At 40.4% G+C, this 22,102-nt stretch overlaps 1 protein-coding gene across 1 annotated transcript; it reads right to left on the minus strand.

Annotated features, from left to right (window-relative positions):
- Window positions 1-7,518: 7,518 nt before the first annotated feature.
- LOC125488409 (conserved oligomeric Golgi complex subunit 2-like) lies at window positions 7,519-20,827 on the minus strand (the record flags this gene model as incomplete). Its single annotated transcript, XM_048621489.1, has 6 exons — window positions 7,519-8,096; window positions 13,011-13,191; window positions 15,770-15,909; window positions 17,014-17,156; window positions 19,632-19,704; window positions 20,624-20,827. Coding segments are annotated over 6 exons (843 nt in total), but the record flags the coding sequence as incomplete, so codon positions are not given.
- Window positions 20,828-22,102: the final 1,275 nt, after the last annotated feature.

The raw sequence follows: 22,102 nt of genomic DNA on the forward strand, positions 1-22,102 counted from the left end.
CTAGCATCTCAAATCCCATTTTGTTGGCACCACAGAGAGTGGCTTGATGCAACTAGTGTCTTGCATGGCTATTTTAGAGGCTAGTTACAGGTTAACAATAGTGGTTTAGAACTGAAGTTACATATAGGCCCTGATAGGGTAAAGATTGTGGGTTTCCTTCACTGATAACAGTTGGGTTTCGTTGGCAATCTGACAATTTCATAGTCATTTGTACCTATATCAGTTTTTAAAAATCATTTGACATCCTAAGCCATCAGATGGAATCTATGCTTAATATCTCACTTTGAAGACAGACCACACAATGCAGCACTCGCTCAGCACTGCATGGAGTGTCTGCATGGCTTATGTGTGCAAGTCCCACAACCCTCTGCCATAGATTTGTATGATCCACCAAAATTAATATATTGCTCTCTCTGTTAGAACGTTGTGAAGTGCAAAATGTCTATATTTATAGAGTCATAGAGCTATACAGCATGGAAACAGGCCCTTCAGTCCAACCTGTCCACGCTGACCAGATATCTTAATCTAGTCTCAATTGCCAGCATTTGGCCAATATCCCTCTAAACCCTTACTATTCATGTACCCATCCAGATGCCTTTTAAATGTTGTAATTGCACCAGTTTCCACGACTTCCTGTAGCAGCTCGTTCCATACACGCACAACCCTCTGCGTGAAAAAGTTGCCCCTTAGATCCCTTTTAAATCTTTCTCCTCTCACCTGAAGCCTATGGCCTCTAGTTTTGGGCTCCCCCAGTCCAGGGAAAAGACCTTGTCTATTTACTCTATCCATGCCCCTAATGATTTTATAAACCTCTATAAGGTCATCCCTCAGCATCTGAAACTCCACGAAAATAGTCCCAGCCTATTCAGCCTCTCCCTACAGCTCAAATCCTCCAAACCAGCAGCATCATTCTCGTTCATTAAAAGAATATTCAGGTTTATCTTTTGTGATCAGCAATGTCATCTCGTTTTGATTCACTGCAGATGTACCTCAGCTTAGAATATGTAGGTTAAACTCCAACTGATTGCAAGGGCTTTCACCCAAACTGACTGCAATCCAAACAGAAACAATTAGAGTCAACAACAATTTCTTCAGTGTACAAACAATCTGTTGGGCACGTTAATTCAAAGGCCAAAGGTAATCTAACTCGAGAGCATCAGTTTTGTTCGTCTTGACTTTAAGATTAAATTATTTTAAATTTTGGACAAATTGAATCCAAAATTTTCTGCCACGGACAGAGTTTATGCACAAGTGGTTATATTTAAAAATGTAGAATATGAGAAGAAAATGGAAATGCAGGAAGAACTTTTGGTGAAAGGTGATATCAATGTGTGACAGATGGAGGCAGGAGAGGTAGTCTATGAAGCTTCAAAAAGGAGACAAACAGGTTCTCACCAACAAGTAAATGCTCCAATGCAATACGGTGAATAAATGAGTTAATGTTCCCTTTTTGCTTTACTATCTTATAGCCTGGAATTTCCTAAAATAGTACAACCAGGGCACTACACCAAATCACCGTGTAGTTAGTTACACAAGAATTCCCTGATATGGCATAACCTGAAAGCTACATTGATCCCTCCTATTAGAACATTAGCACATTCAAACTGGAAACAATGGGATATAAAAGCATTCTAAAACAATCAGAAATCAAAAGCATGCCCTGAGAAAAGCACCAAAAGAATGACAGCTTTGAATCAAAGAATCCCTACTAGTGTGGAAGCAGGCCCATCAAGTCCACACTGAGTCTCTAAACAGCATTCCACCCAGACCCACCCCCTCACCCTATCCCTGTAAACCTTCTTTTCCCATGACTAATCTGCCTAGCCCACACGTCCCTGAACACTATGGGCAATTTAGCATGGCCAATCCACACATCTTTGGACTGTGTGAGGAAACCAAAGCAGGTGGAGGAAACCCATGCAGATATGGGGAGAATGTGCAAACTCCAGAGACAGTCACCACCTGAGGGTGGATTAAAAACCAGGTCCCTGGTGCTATGAGGCAGAAGTGCTAACCACTGAGCCACCATACCACCCCAGGTCACCCCTAGAATTAATATCACTCAGTCTGATGTTTTAAAGGTGGATTGAAAAATTAGGGAGGGGAATAGATTTTGACTTCTGGGGACTATCCAAGGAGATAGTCCCTTGGAGGGAGCTGGATGGCCTCCTCTTCAGGCAGTGAAAAGAACCCACTGATATAAATATTCCAGATTCTCATAAATTCAGCTCATTTGCTGTAGGGCACAGTTTTTCAGATCAAGGGCCAGAGCTGTCTGTTTTGAGATTGCGATTAGTGCCTTGGAGCATCAGGATCCAAATTCATACTGAGAAGCCCATAGGACCACTATGGACACCTGGCACTTCACCATTTTCTCACTGTAGGCTATGTTAACAGGGCAAAGAAGGCTACCGACCCTCATTTTGAGGCTGTTACTACTCCATAGATACCACGGAATGGCCACTTAACACCACTGAGAATTTAAAAAACTTTAAAAAACACCACCTGAAAATTTCTTTCCAAGTCACATAACATCTTTTCTTATTGCTCTGTCACTGACCACCCTGCCAAAGCAATAAATGCCAGAGATGCTCATATTCCATGACTGAAAAAAATAAAATGACCATGAGCCTGTGGCACCTTGACTTTAAGTGTTTTCCTTTAATATCTGGCATCAATTCAAAGAAATTAATGGACTCCATTTTTTCACAAAGCTTTGTTACATATGATTAAAGAACAGAAACACACTATTCAGTCTGAATGGTCTCTCCTAGTGTTCATGCTCCATACATGCAATCTGTTACTCTACATGATTAATCTACATTATTAATGTATCATATTGCTCTCTCTCACATAATTATCTAGTTTACCATTAAATGCATCCATACTATTTGCCTCATCTACTCCTGTGGTAAGAAGGTCAAATCACACTCAGTGAAGTTGTTTCTCAGGAATTCCTTATCACATTTATTAATGAGTATAGTTAATAAGTGACAAAGGTTTAAATAGAGGCTTCAACGTGTAAGTCATGGCAGAACAGAAGCTCTCTCCTGAGTCAATAGTAGGAGGTTCAAGTTCCCCTCCAAATACTTAAGCATAAAACACAAAGCTGGGCTTTCAGTAAAGTTCAGTGGAAACTGAGATGTTAAATCAAGGCCTTCACCACCCTCACAGGTGGACACAAAGATCCTTTGGCTCTACTTCAAGAAGAGGCAGGTCAGTTCCAATTTCCTGAATAGTATTTATCCCTCATCCAACATCATTAATAATAGACTATCTCGACATTAATTCAACATCTTTATTTGTTTAAAGATGCTGGTCTGGAATTGCATGGAATGAGTTCAGAAAAATATTGGAATAATCCTGTCTTGAGCTGCTGCATTCTCAGTATCAACCTTCCTTAGTGAAGGAAGCATTGAGGGGTAAAAAAAGAACAGATTCCATTTAAACCTTGAGAATGCAATGAACCAGTGAAAACCAGTCATCAGATGTACACATATCATTAAATTAATAAGATTTTTAATATACTCTCAATGATTTAAGATATTTCACTTTTGGAAACAATAACAAATACAATGAATATCGCTCAAGTTGTTCAGTGTACGCTACAAAGAGCTGAAAGCAGAAGTACAAAGGGCCGTGTACATATGCTCTGACGGGGACAAAGGACTGTATGGATAATCAAGCCTCACTACTCCACTGTCCACATCATTGGAGCAAATGCATTGATTCAATTACCAAAATGGTTAATTGCTTTTATTTAGTATGAAATAGAAATATCCACCAGGTTTCTTCAATGAACTCAAAATGATCCTTTTATTATGAACGAGTGGCAAACTTTGTTAACCCCAAATCTATGATCCCAAATTAAAACAATATCCTCTCAATTCCATAAACAGGCACACAACAAAAGCAAGTCACATCTTTGCAAAGATGATGCGTTTATTAAAAAGAAGTGGCAAAAAGAGAAGAAACAACTCCTGTCTGTCTAGAAACAAAGGATAAAATGTGATGACTTATTAGGATAGCTGAATTTCCTGTAGAGCTGTAGATTGGTGACAAAGATCCTATTAAGAAACAGGATTTCAGGACAGAGATGTCAGCTTTTGGGGTATCTTTCTTACATTGACTGCAGGAAAAACAGAACAGAATCATAAGACTAGACAGGGTAGTAAGGCAACCATTGGCATTAGCCCCAGTACTCTCAAAACCTGTCTTTTTCAAAAATCAGCAATTTGGCAATAACCCCAACTCTGATCAGCCTGAAAGCTTTGCTTAGCAATTTCTTCAAAGTCACCTGATTTACTGCAAAAAATTTTAGAATCCCTACAGTGGGGAAGCAAGCCATTCAGCCCATTGAATCCTCTAAACAGCATCCCACCCAGACTCACCACCCTACACTATATCTGTAACTCTGCATTTCTCATGGCCAATCCACCTAGCCGGCACAGCCCTGGACACTACAGGCAATTTAGCATAGCCAATCCACTTAACCTGCACATTTTTAGACTGTGGGAGGAAACTGGAGCACCCGGAGGAAACCCACGCAGTCACAGGGTAAATATGCAAACTCCACACAGACAGCTGCACAAGGGTGGACTCGAACCCAGGTCCCTGGCCCTGAGAGGCAGCAGTACTAACCACTGAGCCACCATATCTCCCCTAAGAAGGTGGCTTACAGCAAGAACACCTAAAATGTTTGGCTTCGTTACTAAGATAATCACATCATTTCAGTCCAGAAAATGTCCAAGTTGTCCAGTAGCAGTTTGAACAGCCTAGAAGCGATGCAAACTTGAATATCTGCGGTCAGCAACTGGTTTAGGTATGCATTGTAGGCATTAAAAACATTAGCAATGCATATGTTGCTTATAATACAAATATAATTGAACTTGAATCATTGCGATATCTATGTGCCTGAAATCAGGTGATGGGGAGAGGAGCATCTTCAATCAAGGGCAATTGTTTCCATGCTGTATGACTCAACGATTCTAAGAATGTGAAAGGTACAATCAAGAAATTAAATTCAGTTCATGCACTTACTCCGCAGTCTGTGGAGGGAGAAGGTGTTGCAGAAGGAGCTTATATCTGAATGGTTAATGCATCTTTACTGTTTAGCGATTAGATTCAGATGTGAATCATTTAGAATTGGAATGGGACAGAACTGTGCTTGTAGATATTTTCTAATCAACTTGTTCAGAGACGTTATTAAATACCTCTGCAGCAGGTGGGATTTGAACCTGGGCCTCCTGGCATAGAGATAGGGATACTACTATTGTGCCAGAAGAGTCCCGCTATTGTGCTTTTAACATAACGTGAACGTTTAGCAATAGGAAGAGCACACCATTCAATTCTTTGAGTTAATCTGCTGATCAATAATATCATAGCTAATTTCCATCTTTACTACATCTACTCTCCTTGGTTCCATAACCTGGAATCACAAGGATCTATCCAATCACAGTTTTAACATTTGCAGTCGACCCCCAAACACAGCAGCTTACTGGGGAGATAATTCCAGACATACACTTCACAGAAAGCGAAGACGTGCTTCCTGACATTACCCATAAATAGCCTGCCTTTAATCTAAACTGAGGATTACTCCAGATGTGATCAAACCCGAGCCCTGTACAGTCATAAAATAAATTCCATCCCTTGTAGATCTTACTCCTCACACAGTTAAACATCCACAATTTTCCCCAACAAATTACAGACTTCATTCTTCACGTCAGCTGAAGCCAAGACTTGTGCTGGGGGATGCATTGCATGTAGTCCCTCCCAGTCCTCTCTCCCAAATGTTGGTCTTCAAATGCAAAACTGGACAACGTCAGCATAAACACACGGCAGGGTCACCAAATGCAAGGTTAATGCCAGTCTCCCAATTTGTTGACAAACCTGCACTTCCTAACAGGAACCCCACTCAGTGAACAGGGATCAGGAGTGCTGCAGAGATTGCTGATTGCCATTCTTGGACGATTGACATCAAGAGTCACAATGCTGCCTCAGCCAGGTCAGATAATTCAATACAATCATTTGACTGTATGGCCCAGTCCCACTTAGGGCTATGCACAAAGCACACAGTAATCAGGAGAGCAATTGTCCAGCTCCAATGGCATCAGGCAGAGTCTGCATTATTTCACATGCTGTCATATGTAGTTTCAGGATATGATCATTCAACAGATTGGGAATTGAAGCTTTATTTATTTTATAGAATTACATTATGTACAGAATGGCCGGTGCTAGATGGAGAAAGAAGATGGCACCAGGCAAAGAAGCCGGCACCAGGCAAAGAAGCCCTGGTGAAGTATGTTTAAGAAGGATCTTCAGGAGTGGGGCATCACCTAAACTGGAGCAAGAAATTGTGATAGACTAGGGCTGGTGGCAGAGTCTTGCTGCTAATGCCTTCACATTAGACAAGAGAAACGAAATCTAAATTAAGGAAAATGGCACAAACAGATCATTCGGTCCAAGTACCAATGCTGGTGTTTATGCTCCACACAGTCCTTGTCTGTATCCTCATGGTCTCATTCTACTCCTCTCTCCCTGATGAGTTGGATTACATGACGTGCCAGAATCTCCTGGCTAACTGGTCAGGGGGAATCCTGCCAAGGGGAACACTAGCTGTCCAGTAGCCATTCGTTGAGAGGAGGCTGGAGGTGGATTTCTTCACTTAGGATGAGGAGATGCCAACTCAGAACTGCTAGCCAGAGGCTGACAGTTCTACACAGCAGAGAAACATAATGTCAGATCAGGACAGGGATAAATAATTGGGAAATATGCTGGATGCCAAACTGGCTATTTAGCATAGGCATCTCCCACCATTAGTTAAATCCCAGTAGTGGAGGGCTACTTGGCACCAGCCCCACCACTGTTATAAGGTGGTGGGTAAGTGGTGGGCAGACTCCTGCTGGATATAACAAGCTGCTCCCACCCCAATGTTTAAGCCAACCAGCAGGGAAGTGTAAAATCCAGCTCCACATGATTGTCCAGTTTAACTTCTCTAATGCAATGCGACAGTTCCTACAAACACACATTTTAAGTAAGAGTAGGCCAATCAGCTCTTATGAGTCTGCTCTTCTATTTGTTAGGATCTGGCTGATCAGACTGTAGGTCCAGCTCCACTTTCCTGGCAATCCCTGTATACATTGACTTGCTTGTCAATCAAGAAACTATCTAATTCAGCCTTCAAAATGCTCCCTGAAACTGCTTTTGCAGTTCGCTTGGGAAGTGAATTCAACAATCTAACTCAGCTGAGAAAGAAAATTTTTCTCATCTCACCTTAAATAGAAGATCCCTTATTTTTAAACTATGTTCCCAAGGTCTGGTCATTCCCACAAAGCAACATCCACTCAGCAGCCACTCTGTCAAGTCTCTTCAGGTTCTTACATGTTTCAATAAGATCACCTCTCATTCTTCTGAACTCCAATGGATATAGATTCAACCTGCTGCATATATCTGTCTCAAACACTCCCTGTAATAATGTGTTTCACTTTGTCACCGCTCTCTGAATAAAGAAGTTTGATGTGAATTCCTTATTGGATTTATTTAAATAGGCGAACAAATCATTGACAGCTGGAATTATAATAACAATTTACTTTACAAGCTCAAAACAGAAGTAACCTGTAGTTCCTTTCAGTTTGTAGTTTTGATTCCAAGCTTCTCCAAGGAATGTGAAAATAAAACTGCACTTATCTGATGCAGGCACTGAAATCCACAACACATTGTCCAGCTCTGCACTCAGTAACGTACAAGTACAGATCCATCATCATTGAACCATATTCTGCAGTATTCTTCAATGATTTATAAACTGTGATCACATTTTTATACTTCTTTATGAAAACTAGAAATTGAGCAAAATAGGGTAGGATTAATTGAAGGTATAGGTTCTGATGGAGTTAACTCTGGCAAGCTCCTGATAGTGTTTAACTGTGATACTGTTGTGTTGGTTGTATAATGCAGGTGATTGTAGACACCCATTGAAACCTGGTTCCAGTGATGTCTCAGACTGGATCGACTGTGGCTATTGCTTTGGCTGATTGAGCTAATTCTAGCAAAGCTGCAAACTGTGTGAAAGTTGACATCTGCAAACCCAGTTTCTGGACCTGGGAAAGACAAAAAAAAAAAATCATTGAGCCAAGTACAATCACAGACAGACAGACAGACAGACAAATATCACAGAGGCATATATGATAAATATAACCAATTTATTGACAATTGTATATTATTAATAGTATATTAATCGCTAGAACTACAGGTCATAGTTATGAAGAAAGCTGGAAAAATTGGGTGTTTTAAACTGGAACAGTAAGGGTTAAAGGAATCATAAACAGTTTTCAAAAACTAAATAAACTTTTGACAATGTAAAAAAGGCAGTGGTTAGCCAACAAGGGACAGAGAGAGAGTCATAATTAGACTTAGTGTAAGGAAATGATCTAAACTGGATCTGACCTTTTATTGAACAATATTACCTTCTCCAATACAATTCTACAATTGCTATGAATACACAAATTAGGAATAAGAATAGGCCAATCAGCCTTGAAGCCTGCTCTTCTATTCAATTAGATTGTAGCTAATCAGATTGTGGTCCTTACTCCACTTTCCTACCAACCCCTATACACTCAGACTGGTCTGTCAATCAAGGATAGTTTTGTAGGTCTCTGGGGAAGAGAATTACACACCCTAACGAACCAAAGGGGAAAAAAAAATCTCATCTTGTCTTAAACAGGACAGCCTTATTTTTAAACAGTTCTTTCCCCCCCTCTCCCAAAAAACCCACTACCAAGTTCTGGCTCTCTCCTGCAAAGGGAAATATCTCCTCAGCATCCATCCTGTCAAATTCCATCAGGTTTTACAGTTTTCAACAAGATCACCTTTCATTCATCTAAACTCCAATGGATACACGTTCTGCACTTCTACACAAAATAATCCACTCATCTCAGGAATAAGTTAAGTGAACTGTCTATAAATGATTTCTATTGCAAATATATTCTTTCTTAAATAAGGTGACTAAATCTGTACACAGTACTCCAATGTGGCCTCACCAACGCTTGGCACAACTGCAGCAAAACACCTTTATTTAAATATTTTACTGCCCTCGCAATAGACAATAACATTCCATGTGCCTTTCTACTCCCTTATTGTACCTGCATATTAACTTCTGATATTCATGTAGCAGGACATCAGATCCCCCTGTATCAGAATTCTGCAATCCCACACTATTTAAATAATGTGCTTATTTTCTATTCTTCCTGTTGATGTGAACAAGTTCAGACTTTCTTAAATTATCCTTCATGTCAATTTTTTGCCCACTCACAACTAATGTGTCCCTTTACAAACTCCTTATAACTTCTTCAAAACTTATTTTCCTCCTACCTTTGTGTCATCAGGAAAATTAGCCACAATTTATTTGGTTCCTTCATCTGAGCCATTGATATAGATTGTAAATAGATGAGGCGCCAGCACCGATCCTAGTAGCATTCCAATCATTATATCTTGCCAACCTGAAAATGGCCCATCTATGCTTACTTTGTTTCCTATAAGCCAACCAATTCTCTATTCTATGCTAAAATTTTACTCCCTTACACCATGAGATCTCATTCTGACTATATCCTTGGATATGGCATCTTGTCAATTGCCCTTTGGAAATTTAAGTACACCACATCCATAGGTCCCTCTTTATCCACAAAGAGGGCATACGAAAAGAGGCAGTACATTAATCATGAGTGACTCTAATCCATGTACATTGGGAGAATCAAATTGGCAGAGGTAGTCACAAGAAAGAATTCGTAGGGTGTATTGGGGACAATTTTCTAGAACAATACACCAAAAAAACAAAATCAGAAACAAAACAGGAGATGCTGGAAGAACTTCAGTTCTGAAGAAGGGTCACTGGACCCGAAACACTAACTCTGTTTTCTCTTCACAGATGCTGCCAGCCCTGAGACTTTTTTCTAGAATAATATGTTGTAGATCCTACCAGGGATCAGACTGTTTTGGATCTGGTAACATGTAATGAAGCAGGTTTAATAAATAATCACAGAGTAAAAGATCCCCTAGGAAACAATAGCCATAATATGGTAGAATTTAACATAAATTTTAAGTGAGAAATTTGGATCTGAAACAACTGTGCTAAACTTAAATAAGGATAATTACACAGGGATGAGGGCAAAGTTGGCTGGAGTGGACTGGGAAAGGAGTTTAGCAGTAAAGACAGTTGAGGGACAATGGCAGACTTTTAAGTAAATAGTTCATGATTCACAGCAAAAATATACCCCATTCAGGAAGGAGGACTCTAGAAAGGGGATAAACTGACCATGGTTAACCAAGGAAGTTAGGGATAGTATTAAATTGAAAGAAAAATGTAAAATGTGGCAAAGATTTTGATAAACCAGAGGATTAGGAAAGTTTAAAAAGCCAAAAAGAAACAAAAAAATTGACAAAAGTAAACTATGAGGATACACTAACAAGAAGTATAAAATGGACAGTTACAGCCTCTTTAAATATATAAAAATGAAGAAAGCAGCTAAAGTGAGCATAGGTCTCTCAGAAAATGAGGCTGGGGAAATAATAATGGGGAACCAGGAAATGGCAGAGGAATTGAATAAACACTTTGCTTTAGTCTTCACAGTACAGTTCCCAAAAGGTATTCCAAAATTACTAAATAATCAAAGGGCAAAAGGCTAAATCTAGAGAAAAAGTGCTAGGAAGTTAATGGCACCAAAGGCTGTTGGAGCTGACGGATTGTGTCCCGGAAGATTAATGGAAGTGGCTACTTAGATAATGGGCACACTGGTAGTAATTTTGCAAGAATTCTTAGATTCTGACTGCATTTGTGGGTGACACAAAATATAAGGGAAGAAGGTGAGGATGACACAAATTGTCTGCAGGTAATAGGAGGGCAGACAGATTGTTGGCTTTTATTGCAAAAGGAATGGGGTATAAAAATAGGGAAGTCTTGCTAAACCTATACAAGGCACTAGTCAGACCAAGCCTGGCATTCAGTGAACAGTTTTTATCTAAGGCAAGACATACTGGCATTGAAGGCAGTCCAGAGAAAGTTCATCAAGTTGATTCCTATTATGGGGAGGGATTTTCTTCTGAGGAGAGGTGGTACAACATTGGAGTTTAGAAGAACAAGAGAAGTTCTTATTGAGCATATAAGATTCTTAGTTGTAGATCCAGAGAGGTCGTTTCCCCTTCTGGGAGAGTCTAGGGCTGGAGGGCATTAACACAGATTAAGCACATTTAAGATAGAAAGGATATTCTTCTCTCAGAGGGCAGCGAATCTGTGAAATTCTTTACTGCAGAGGACTGTCGAGGCTGGATCTTTAAGTATATCCAAAGCTGAGATAAACAGGCTTTAAGTCAGTAGAGGAATCAAGGTTTATGAGGAAGGCAGGAAAGTGGAAGTGAGGATTATGAGATCAGCCTTAATCATATTGAATGGCAGAGCAGACTCATTGGCCAACTTCTGCTCTTTTGTCCTATGGTCCTCTAAGAGCTCTAAATATTAGTCAACTACAACTTCCTTTTCACAAAGCCATGTTGACTTTGTTTGATGGCATTGATATTTTCTCAAATAACCTCCTTAACAGATTCCAGCATTTTCACTCAGAGATATTAAGCGAACTCACCTGTAGTTTAGCTTTCTGCAGATATGGTCATGTGAATTCGGAGCAGTAGGCCATTCAGTCCCTTGAGCCTCCACTGCCATTCAATAAGATTATGGCTAATCTGATTACTCCACATTCTCTCCTACCAATAGAAACCTTTCACTCCCTTGCTTATCTATCTGACTTAAAAAGATTCAAAGAGTCTGCTCTTACTACCAGTCAGGAATAGTGTTCCAAAGATTCACAACCTTGTCGCTTTCCTTTCTTGAATAGAAACGTTACATTCATTATTTTCTAATCTGATGGGATCTTTTCAGAATTTAGGGAATTTTGGAAAATTAAATCCTATGTATTATTATCTCGGTATCTACTACTCAAGTTAGGTTTATTGCCTCTATCATTTTCTCCCCATCTTTAAATCCCATCTTTTCTGGCCTACATTGCCATGGTGGATAGACTTCGGGAATCAGAAAATGAGGTACTTACTACAGGAGCCCTAGCCTTTGTATTATATGGCTAATCCAGGTCAATCGCTGGCCTATGAAAACCTGTAGATGTTGATAATGGGTACTCGGAGATGGTAATATCATTGAATCTCAATGGGTGATAGTTAGATTCTATCTTGCTGGAGATGATCACTGCCCATCACTTGGGTGGCACAAATTTTACTTGCCACTTATCAGCCCAAGCATGGATATTGTCCAGGTCTTGCCGCATTTGGACATGGACTGCTTCAGTATTGGAGGAGTCATGAATAGTGCTGTACATTGTGCAATCATCAGTGAACATCCCCACCTATGACCTCATGATAGAGGGAAGGTCATTGATGAAGTAGCTGAAGATGGATGGCCCTAGGATACTACGCTAAGGAACTCCTGCACAGATACTCTGGACCTGAGATGACTGACCTCCAACAACCACAACCATCTTCCTTTGTGCCACGTACGATTCCAATCAGTTCACTAGACATTTTCAGCTTTTGAATTTTAATCATTTAGAAATGAACCCTGTGATTTATTTACTTTTATTTAAGTGTTTTATGAACCAACATTGCTATTTTTAGAGATTGGAGTACTCTTCTCCTCTGCCCGCTTTAGACTTTATGACCCAAGTATCATGTGACCTCTTTATTCTTCTAGCCAAATGCACCACCTCACACTTATCCATTTTGAAATACATTTACCAATTAAATATTTATTTATATCTTCCTGCTGTGTAACAATATTTCTCTGCATTGACTACACTTGCAATTGGTGTTGTCAGCACACTTAGAAATTCCAAATCAAGTCAAGATTACAGTAAACGATTACTGTAAATTGTAAACATGAGTAACATGCTTATGAGCAACAATGCCCAGCATACCCTCTTTAACAGTTCAGCTTGTGTAAACCATCATCAACTTACTTGATCCCATAGGTATTCAACATCCAAAGCGAGCTGCAGCCTGATTTTGTTATCATCACTAATGCCGCTATTTGTTCCCATGCTGCTTGCAGCTGCAGATTTCCGTGCTTGTTTCAGTCGCTTCAGACTCTCCTCCATCTTTTTAACAGAGCTAAGGACATCAGAAACTGTTTCATAATACCTGGAAAGAGGAAGCAATGTCTAGTTTACTGTAGTGTTACCATCCACTTAAGGATGTTAACATCTAAAGAAAATCCAAACATCTTGTTCTAATCAACAGGACGACACCATTATATTTCACATTGTTTTATATAAAACACAAACTTTACTGTATATAGGACAAAGTAATCAAAATCAATGCCATTAAATTAACACTATTGCTTATACCTAGATAAACTGGGTCCTTAGGTTTACTCCTTACTTCCTCAAGAATTATTCTATATGTTACAATATCTAAGAGACATTTACTTCTTTAGGGAACACCATGACATGCCACATTCACTGGAATGTATCATTAATTCTCTTTAGTTCCAGCCATTCGCAGGGATCAAGCTTTAACTTACCAATTCTTGATTATGGATGCCTCCTCTGTACCTTATACTGATTACTTTTCGAATGCTTTTAAGGTAATCTGCTGGTTGCTTTGCCTGTCACAAGAATCCATGATGACGAATACAAATTCTTCCACTGTCTTCAAACTAGGCAATCTTCCAGCTTCTCTTCCCACTCAAAATTCAAACTGAGATAAGCTTCACTTGCATTCCACTCAGTGGATAAAGGAGTTCATTTTTTAAAAATCCTGTTTGCAGTGCTGGCCTAGTTAATCATTTACTTTGACTAACTTAGCGATCTGCAAACCACAGCAGATTCAAACTGTAACTTTTGAGCTTGGATGGATCTGTATACATTATATAGACTCCATTAGTTTCAATCTGCATAGAAATTTCAAATTCCAAATCTCGGGTTCAGTTTTCGTTTTCTTAAAATTAGTGAAGATCGGTTTTATTTCTATTACGGCTTTCTTAGTTACAGCTTGCCTCAAAAAATGCAAATTTTGAAAGCACAGATTCTATCACAATATGGCTTTAACCTTTAAGTGTAATAGACTCCAAGTTTACACTGTTAACATTTTAATTCCTAAAAGTTACATTTTAAAACACATGATGTATGAACTAGATATTTGCATTAGCAGTCTCTGCACCCACAGAATGCTGTGCTGTAAAATTACTTTGATCAATCAAGATTTTGGGAACCAGAAACCAGAGTGGGAATTCCAGAGTTTAAGTACCGTTTGATATAGTGGAGTGACGAAAATCAGGGATTCAAGAATTTGCTTACAGGGCTCAAAGGATGAAAGGCTGGACAGACACAGGAAGAGACTAAGTTATGAAAATGATTACAGTTGAAAATTGAGGCACTGCTGTTCTGGACCAACAGAAGTCAGCTAGCACAGGGATGATGGGTCAGTTTGTTTTTGTGTGTGTTATGACACAAACAGAATGACAACGACAGATGTTGCTGATGGATTAACATTGAGTGAGTTGAAGACAACTTCCCTGCTCTTACACAGCATCTACTTACATTTTTGAGATATTTCACACAAGTCAACAACCATTGGTAGTTGAAGTGGCAGTTGTCAATATAGGAATTGGAGCCACTTGTACACACTAAATGTTTACAAACAGCAATGAAATGAAAGAGCACATAACTGAGGTGCTATTGCTTAAGAAAACAATTTGGCTGCAGCATCAGCAAAATCAACGTTTCTTCTCAAGTAATGCTGTGGGATTTTCTAATATACAACTAAGTTACCAAAGTTGTGTGATAATGTGGGCTTCAGAACTTTGATTGCTATTCATGGACTGAAAAAATTAACAAAGATAAACTGTTACGCATGAAAAACAGCAGTAATAACTCTGGAATAAACTTTCTTGAGATGCAAGGGGCAAGGAGAAACTGTTATAAAGGAATTAAAAGCAACATGCAAATTAACCAAGAAATAATATAATCTACTGCCTGGGAGAGAGGAGATAACAACTGCTTGATAAGCCGCTGCCTATGACAAGTAGGCAATTAAGAATACCTGCAGAAGTAATGCTCTGAAATAAAGCGGTTAATTGCAGGAAAAGCTGTGTCTTAAATAGACAGCTAACTCCGAATGTAACAAGGAACAGGGGAGCTATTTTTGATAAGGAGGCAAGCTTGAGGTGTCCAGAATGTAATCAATGTCCAGAATGAAATAATCTTTGAATCATCACTACAAACTTGAAAGAGAGAAAATTATAGAGTCCAACACCAGAACAATTCAATAGCAGAACGTCTAAGAACAACATCGCATAAGGATCAAATCCTGAACACTTCCAGAGACAGATACTGTTTGTGGAATCCTGGTAAAGTTTCATCATTAATCAGGTAATAGCCAAGTTGAGTTGTGAGGCTTAACTTGCTTACTTGAGGGGTTTTATTTTGATTGCTACATGCAATGAAGTTTAAATCATTGTTTCAGTACTTGATTATTTATGATATTTCTTTAGAAGTAACCAAATTAAACGTGACTTGTGGTGATTTCCCACAGCATTGCATTACCACATAACATCATATGAAAAAGACTACACTACCTAAAATGCAGCACTCTTTCTTAATACTGCACCTTGTAACAACAGTTAAATGCAGTAGTAATAACAGTATGTGGGAGAATAATTATTAACAAAAACTACATAAGAGATTCCTCATAATTGCTTTATATCAGGAGAAATTACCTTTCACTGCAAATTCTGAGAGCACCTGACAACCACTCCTCTATCCTGTTTTCTTTCACAACTGCTTTATACTCGGATTGCAGCTGGTGCAGGGGTTTCAAAGCATTTTCAACATATAAGGAAGCCTTGATAGGGACCTCCTGGAGTAAACAAAATAAAATAAAACTTTTAAAAATTGGCATTATTGGATGTGACAAATCCACAATAGAAGAGATACAATTTTATCCTGCATCACTCCTAGCAAATGAGGAGGTCAGGTAAGTTCAGATAAAATGTGCACAGTAAGCTCCCACAAGCAGCAAGTTGATAATTAGATAATTTGTCCCTTAGTGATCTGATTGATGGGCAAATATTGACCAGGACACTGAGTGAATCCCCTACTCGTGTTCATCTTACATCTCCCGTCCCGCCCCGCCCCCCAAGATCACAGGTGGGAACTCAGTTTATCGTGCCTTCTGAAAGACAGGGCCAGCAACAATGTAGCACAACTCTACACAATGCTACTGCATTGCAAGTTTAGATTGTGTGCTCAGATTTCTGAAGGACAATGTGAACTCAAAACCTTCTGACTCACAGGCAACAGCTGATGCCTAAACACAAAGCTACCTGTAGGTAGTCTATCCACCTTCACACATTCTGATACAGATCTGTGTCTCACTACTCTTCACTTCTATGAATAAACCAAATTCATTTTCATTATTCTGTATTCCCACCCTTGTGGCCCAATCTCCTCTGCAGCACTGTATCAAAAACCAATATCACAGAACCCACTGTCTACTCACACGATCATGTGTCCGTAATGATGTGACTTTTTACATTTCTCTACGCATTTCAATACTCCTTCTTTCCTCCTGGATGCTTATAATGTTTAAACTAATCAGGTTCTGTGGCATTTTATTCCCATTCTTTTCTTCTCCCTCACTTTTTATAAAACTATGTTAGCACCACATTTGTCCTTCTCCAAACCTATCTCAATAAAACGTTAAAAATATCATGCTATAGCAGGAATTTCCTCAAGCATCGTTTATTTTGCAGTGAATTACCTGGCAGCATTTTTGTATATTTTGTGTTAATAATTAGCTGCTGAATAATCAAAGAATCTCACAGCACACAAGTCATCCAGCCCATCGTGCCTGTTCTGGAATCAATCCATGCACAATTATATTCAGTTGTTGCTGTTTACTTTTCTATAGATGGTAATAGAAACAGAGGAGGGAAAATAATGTAATAATTATTATACCTACCTTGTTCGTCCTTCGATACAGCCTGGGCACTTCAGAAGCATTTTTAAGATAACTGAAACAGGCTTCACTCAGTTCCTCAACAATTCTACCACCTAATGCAGGCAGCTTGCTTTCCACTGAAGTCTGAGAATCTGCAAGTGCTTCTGTTAGGGGAACAGAAAAAGTAAACAGAAGGTGCATATTAAATGTACAATGATTAGCCATGAATTTTTAACTAATTCATTTTATCCTGACTTTCCTCCACTTAATAATATTCTTGGTTCACAATGCATTGAAATTGGATGTGACACTGTTTCAATCTGTGTATTAACCAGTCAGGTTTTATTGAGATAGGTTTGGAGAAGGACAAATGTGGTGCTAACGTAGTTTTATAAAAAGTGAGGGAAAAGAAAAGAATGGGAATAAAATGCCACAGAACCTGATTAGTTTAAACATTATAACCAGTATTGGTATTCAATGTGGGAGGACGGGTAAAGGCTTAAGGAAGTGGTTAGTTATACAAAAGTGGAAGTAGGATTGTCCTCTTCTGTTCAGGATGACTCCAGGATTGGCACACCACCTCGGATGGCACTTCAGTGCAGCACTGAGGACATTTTGCATTGTCATAGGTGTCAATTTTTCAGGTCCAATCTTCCAGATTCACTGTTTCAGTTGAATATTAAACTGCACTATGTAAACTGGAGCTGGGAGCTGTCATAGCCGACATTTTTAAGTTGCTCATTCATTTCAATGTTCTCAAAGAAATCTGGCTGTGCACAAAATGACTGCTATGTTTGCATGCTTAAGCCATGTTTCCTACAAACAGTAAGCGCTTCATTAGTTGTAATGGTCCTGCAATGTCCATGAATGGGGATATATAAATTCAAAGGTAGTAGGAACTGCTGATGCTGGAGAATCTGATATAACAAGGTGTAGAGCTGGACGAACACAGCAGGCCAAGCAGCATCAGAGGAGCAGGAAAGCTGACGTTTTGGGTCTGGACCCTTCTTCAGAAATGGGGGAGGGGAAGGGGATTCTGAAATAAATAGAGAGAGGGGGAGGCAGATGGAAGGTGGATAAAGGAGCAGATAGGTGGAGAGGAGATGGACAGGTCAACAAGGTGGGGATGGAGCCAGTAAAGGTGAGTGTAGGTGGGGAGTTAGGATGGGGGTTGGTCAGTCAAGGGAAGACGGACAGGTCAAGGAGGCAGGGATGAGGCTGGTAGGTGGGAGGTAGGGGTTGGTCAGTGAGGTGGGAGGAGCGGATAGGTGGGAGAAACGACGGACAGGTCAAGGAGGCGGGGATGAGCTGGGCTGGTTTTGGGATGAGGTCAGGGGTGGGGAGATTTTGAAGCTTGTGAAGTCCACATTGAGACCATTGGGCTGCAGGGTTCCCAAGCGAAATATGAGGTGCTGCTCCTTCAACCTTTGGGTGGCATCGTCATGGCACTGGAGGAGGCCCAGGATGGACATGTCGTCCAAGGAGTGGGAGGGGGAGTTGAAGTGGTTCGCGACTGGGAGGTGCAGTCGTTTGTCACAAACCGAGCGTAGGTGTTCCACAAAGCGGTCTGCAAACCTCCGATTGGTTTCTCCGATGTAGACGAGGCCACATTGGGAACAGCGGATACTATATACCACATTAGCAAATGTGCAGGTGAATATCTGTTTAATGTGGAAAGTTTTCTTGGGGCTTGGGATGGGGGTGAGGGGGGAGGTGTAGGGGCAGGTGTAGCACTTCCTGCGGTTGCAGGGAAAAGTGCCAGGGGTGGTGGGGCTAGCGGGAAGTGTGGAGCGGACAAGGGAGTCACGGAGAGAGCGGTCCCTTCGGAAGGCAGATAAGGGTGGGGAGGGAAAAATGCCCTCGGTAGTGGGGTCAGATTGCAGGTGGCGGAAGTGGTGGAGTACCATGCGTTGAATCTGGAGGTTGGTGGGGTGGTACGTGAGGACGAGGGGGATTCTGTTTTTGTTGTTATTGTTGTGCTGGGACGGGGTGTGAGGGATTAGTTGCAGGAAATGCGAGAGATGCGGTCAAGGGCATTTTAGACACAGTGGAGGGGAAGTTGCGGTCCTTGAAGAACGAGGACATCTGGGACGTCCAGGAGTGGAATGCCTCATCTCAGGAGCAGATGCGGTGGAGGCGAAGGAATTCAAGTGAAATTCAAGACTGGTTTACTTTTAGATATTTTTCATCAACTTGTTCATGAATGTTATTACACACTTCTAGAACAGATATGACTTGAAACTGGTCCTCCTGGGTCAGAGTACCACCGCACCACAAAAGATCCCCTGACTGGCTCTCCTTTATACTTAAAAGCATAGTTAATCTTTGTTTAACATAGAAAACTGATATATAATCTTATTGCATAGCTGTGCATCAATCTGCCATTTCATTTTTTCTGCCGTTTATTGTCAAGCCTTGCAAAAGGATGATAGATTCCTCAACATTCAGCACATGGGAGAGGCTGATCCTTACAGACAAAGACCACCAAGCCCATACTCCACCCCTAACCCAGACAGACCCAGGAATTTCCACACAGATAACTTTCCTTGCTAGAGAACCATCAACATATTATTGCATGGAACAACTTTAACCCACAAATATTTCTCACAAAACATCACAACCATTTTACTGAATCTTACCTGAAATGAGGGAGAAATTTGCAAACCCGATGTTCACCAGCCTTGGTTTAATTATCTCCAAGAGGCCTGGAAGCTGCAAAGAAGGAGATTTAAAGATTATTGGAAACAACCAGTTTGTTGCAGGAATAAAATCCTCACAGCTGATGAGGAACAGCAGTACAATGTCCCAGTGACCATTCCTTGCAGATAGGTCTCCAGAGCAAAGGTTTGAACGTCATTTTACCATGCAAGTCATTGCAAGCAAGTGTACATTTATCAATAAAACCAGGCATTGGAAGGCAGAGCTCAATTTTCCCTCTTGGCCAATGACGCCAGGGAAATCCCTTTTAATCCGTGAAAACACTGGAGTGGATTTGATAGGACATAACAAATACCCCTGGTTACATGGAATGAGCCTTGGGCTCTATCCTATCATTTACTTCCTACCCCAACCCCCTCCCTAACTTCTGCAAATAAACCGATGTTTTCCCGGCTACCATCAGTTCTGAGGAAGGTTCGCCGGATCCGAAATATTAACTCTGATGTTTTCTTCACAGATGCTGCCAGACCTGCTGAGCTTTTCCAGCAACTTCTGCTTTTGTTCCTGATTTACAGCATCTGCAGTTCTTTCAGTTTTTATCCCTGATTACATATAGGATAAAGTCTCAGCTCTGCAAGGCCAACAATAAGAGAGAATGCGGTGGGCTGAAGTTCAGGGCTTATTCCTAACTGCTCTGATATGGTAAATGTATTCAGGAAGTATGTCAGTTTCACTACAATTTCCATGAACTGGGAAAACTGAGATTGACCAGAAGCCAACTTTTGAAGATAGGGGGATAATGGAGACGGGAGCATTCTAACTTTTCAGCCGAAATGAACAACCTGTAAGGAAGGAATACACACACAACAATCAATTCCAATACTGAAAGGGCAGTTTTCCAGATTTGTGCCTGAGATTGAAATACATACTCCTCTAATAATCCAAGCTTAAAAACAAAGAAATCAACTCAAACCTGTTCCTGAATTTTATCCAGATCTGAAACGAGGTATGCAAGTTGGTTAACAGAAAGAGATGGCACAACTTTAACATCTGAAGTCAGCCCATTTCCCTGGTCTTCGTTACTTTCATTTAGAGAGTTCACTATATTGTTGTTGCTAGCAGCTGAAGCTTTGATCCCATCCTGATCAAGGTCTTTGTTTGATGATGCAATTTTCAACTGTGAAAACGAATAAGATAAGGGAACAAATGCAGATACAGCCACTGTTTTAGTACCAAAAGTATTGCCAGATCACAGGTACATTTTGATTAATGCTATAATATAAAAGGAGACCATTCAGCACACTGGGCTAGTGGGAGGTCTTTTTCCCCGAAACCCAACAAATTTTAACAATTCAAGTTAAGCCCATTCTGCTTTTGAAATGTAGTACTGAATCTGCTCCACTACATTTTCAGGCCATGCATTCTAGACCCCTCAATGAAATCTCCCTTTAGCTTTCTCTGTTCTAAGGAGATCAATGCCAATTTCTCAAACTCAGCACAATAGACAGAAATTCCCTTTCAGACCAAAAGCTTCAGACCTTTCAACTTTAGTACTTTATTTAAAATATTTGCACAGACTAAGTGCACTGCACTTTGCAGGAAACAGATACAAATTTTTATTAAGGGTGAAGTGATCCACTCTGGTACAACTCACAGCCAACTGGAGTGCTGGAACACAGACATCACATTCACATTATGAACCCTTTAAGACTGTGTCTCAGGTATTCTTCTGGAAGTGATATCCTAAAAGAAATTATCCCAGGCTAAAATAGAGGATAACTGCTGATTTTTTGTTACTTGTTCTTGACAACTATTCAAGAAAGGCCAGTATTTGCTGCCCATCCTTAGCTGCAGTGGAGTTAGTGGCGGCGGTGCCTTCTTAAACTGCTAAAGTGCACATGGTGTAGGTGCACACAAGGTGATATAGTGCTGTTGGGGGCAGGGGAGGAAGTTCCCACATTTTAGACCCAGCAACAGTGAAAACACAGTGATATATTTCTATGTCAGGATGGTGTGTGACCTGGACGATAACTTGCAGCAGGTGACATTGTCACATATCTACTGCCTTAGGCCTTCTCAGTGGTAAGGGTCGTAGATTTGGAAGATGCTGTCAATGGAGCCATGAAAGGTTGCCATGATGCATCTTGTACATGGTACACATTGAAGCCACTCTGCATTAATGGTGAAGGGAGTGAATGTTTGAAGTGATGCCAATCAAGCGGGCTGCTTTGCCTTGGATAGTGTTATAGATTCATAGAGTCATAGTGACGTGCAACACGGAAATAGACCCTTCAGTCTAACTTGTCCAAGACAACCAGACATCCCAAATAAATCTAGAACCATGGCAGCATTTGGCCCATATCCCTCTAAATCCTTCCTATTCATATACCCATCTAGATGCCTTTTAAATGTTCTAATTGTACCAGCCTCCAGCACTTCCTCTGGCAGCTCA

The sequence above is a fragment of the Rhincodon typus genome, unplaced genomic scaffold, assembly GCF_021869965.1.
Source record: "Rhincodon typus isolate 14 unplaced genomic scaffold, sRhiTyp1.1 hic_rhity00000710, whole genome shotgun sequence".
Lineage (NCBI taxonomy): Eukaryota > Metazoa > Chordata > Chondrichthyes > Orectolobiformes > Rhincodontidae > Rhincodon > Rhincodon typus.